A 946-nucleotide genomic window follows, 5' to 3' on the forward strand; every position below is an offset into this window, starting at 1 on the left:
CAGATTCGTGATTTGGGGTGGGAATGGGAATAAGAGACTGGGTGGTAGCTGGTTGAGAAGCAGAGACAAAACTGAGTCTCTCTAGCGAGATGGGAGCCCTGCTGGAAATCAGGAGACAGGAGAGGCGGAGGGAGAATCGCTCCAAATCAGCACAGGTGCAGCTTGAGATATTACAGAAATTCCGGTGCAGAGAAGGGTGATGGTGGAGCCTCCGCTCTCACCGCTACGGGGCTTGGGATAATTGCGCAGAGAGGTCTCTGGGCATCGTCCTGTGTCAAAAGTGGCCTCGATGGTCCCACACATCCGCTACAGACAACTCGCAGCAGGGGAGAAGCAGCATCGGGCAAACGACAGCTACAGAGAGATGTTCTGGGGTGAGAGAGGTGATGCCTCCCGTCGGCCAGAAACCCTTCCCAGCACAGCCCAGATCGCTTTGGTTTCACGGCAACAGAATCAGAGCTAAGTCTCTGACCCAACACCCGATCCTGCGACACGGTGCTGTTATTTCTAGAGCTGTCACGCAATAACGGCAGGAAATCCACCACCTCCTCGGCCTGAGCAAAGTGACCCGGACTCAGCGGGGAGCTGCCTGCAGCCCCAGCCCTCGAAAATGCAGTCAGGACAACCTGCCTGGGCCTCCTGCCAGATGTCCCCACACCGAGGTTTGTCCTCAGAGCTGGGGCAGTGTCTGGAAATACTCACTGCGTCCCAAGTTGGTGGCCACGTGCTGAAGCACTTCGATCTGTTTGATGGCTTCCCGGCGGGTGAAGTGAACGACCAGCACCCAGTAGCCCGAGGAAAGATCTTGCAGGCTGGAAGAAGAAAAAGGGCTTCGTTATCTCCATCCCAATTACTGCCTAGATGGCTTCCCCATGCTGAAGCTACATGCTAGGCAACATATGGTGAGAATCACAGAATCATTGGGGTTGGAACAGACCTCAAGGAT

The 946-nt window shown here is 55.3% G+C and overlaps 1 protein-coding gene across 1 annotated transcript in view; it reads right to left on the reverse strand.

Moving 5' to 3' along the window:
* The window catches only part of PLEKHM2 (pleckstrin homology domain containing, family M (with RUN domain) member 2), a gene marked incomplete at both ends in the record, with an annotated part of 14,110 nt that overhangs the window by 12,650 nt on the left and 514 nt on the right, over positions 1-946 (reverse strand). The window contains one exon of the mRNA XM_010079733.1: positions 703-812. Coding sequence (XP_010078035.1) covers positions 703-812 — 110 coding nt within the window. The remainder of the gene's footprint in view (positions 1-702; positions 813-946) is intronic.

The sequence above is a fragment of the Pterocles gutturalis genome, unplaced genomic scaffold (genome assembly GCF_000699245.1).
Source record: "Pterocles gutturalis isolate BGI_N339 unplaced genomic scaffold, ASM69924v1 scaffold18949, whole genome shotgun sequence".
Lineage (NCBI taxonomy): Eukaryota > Metazoa > Chordata > Aves > Pterocliformes > Pteroclidae > Pterocles > Pterocles gutturalis.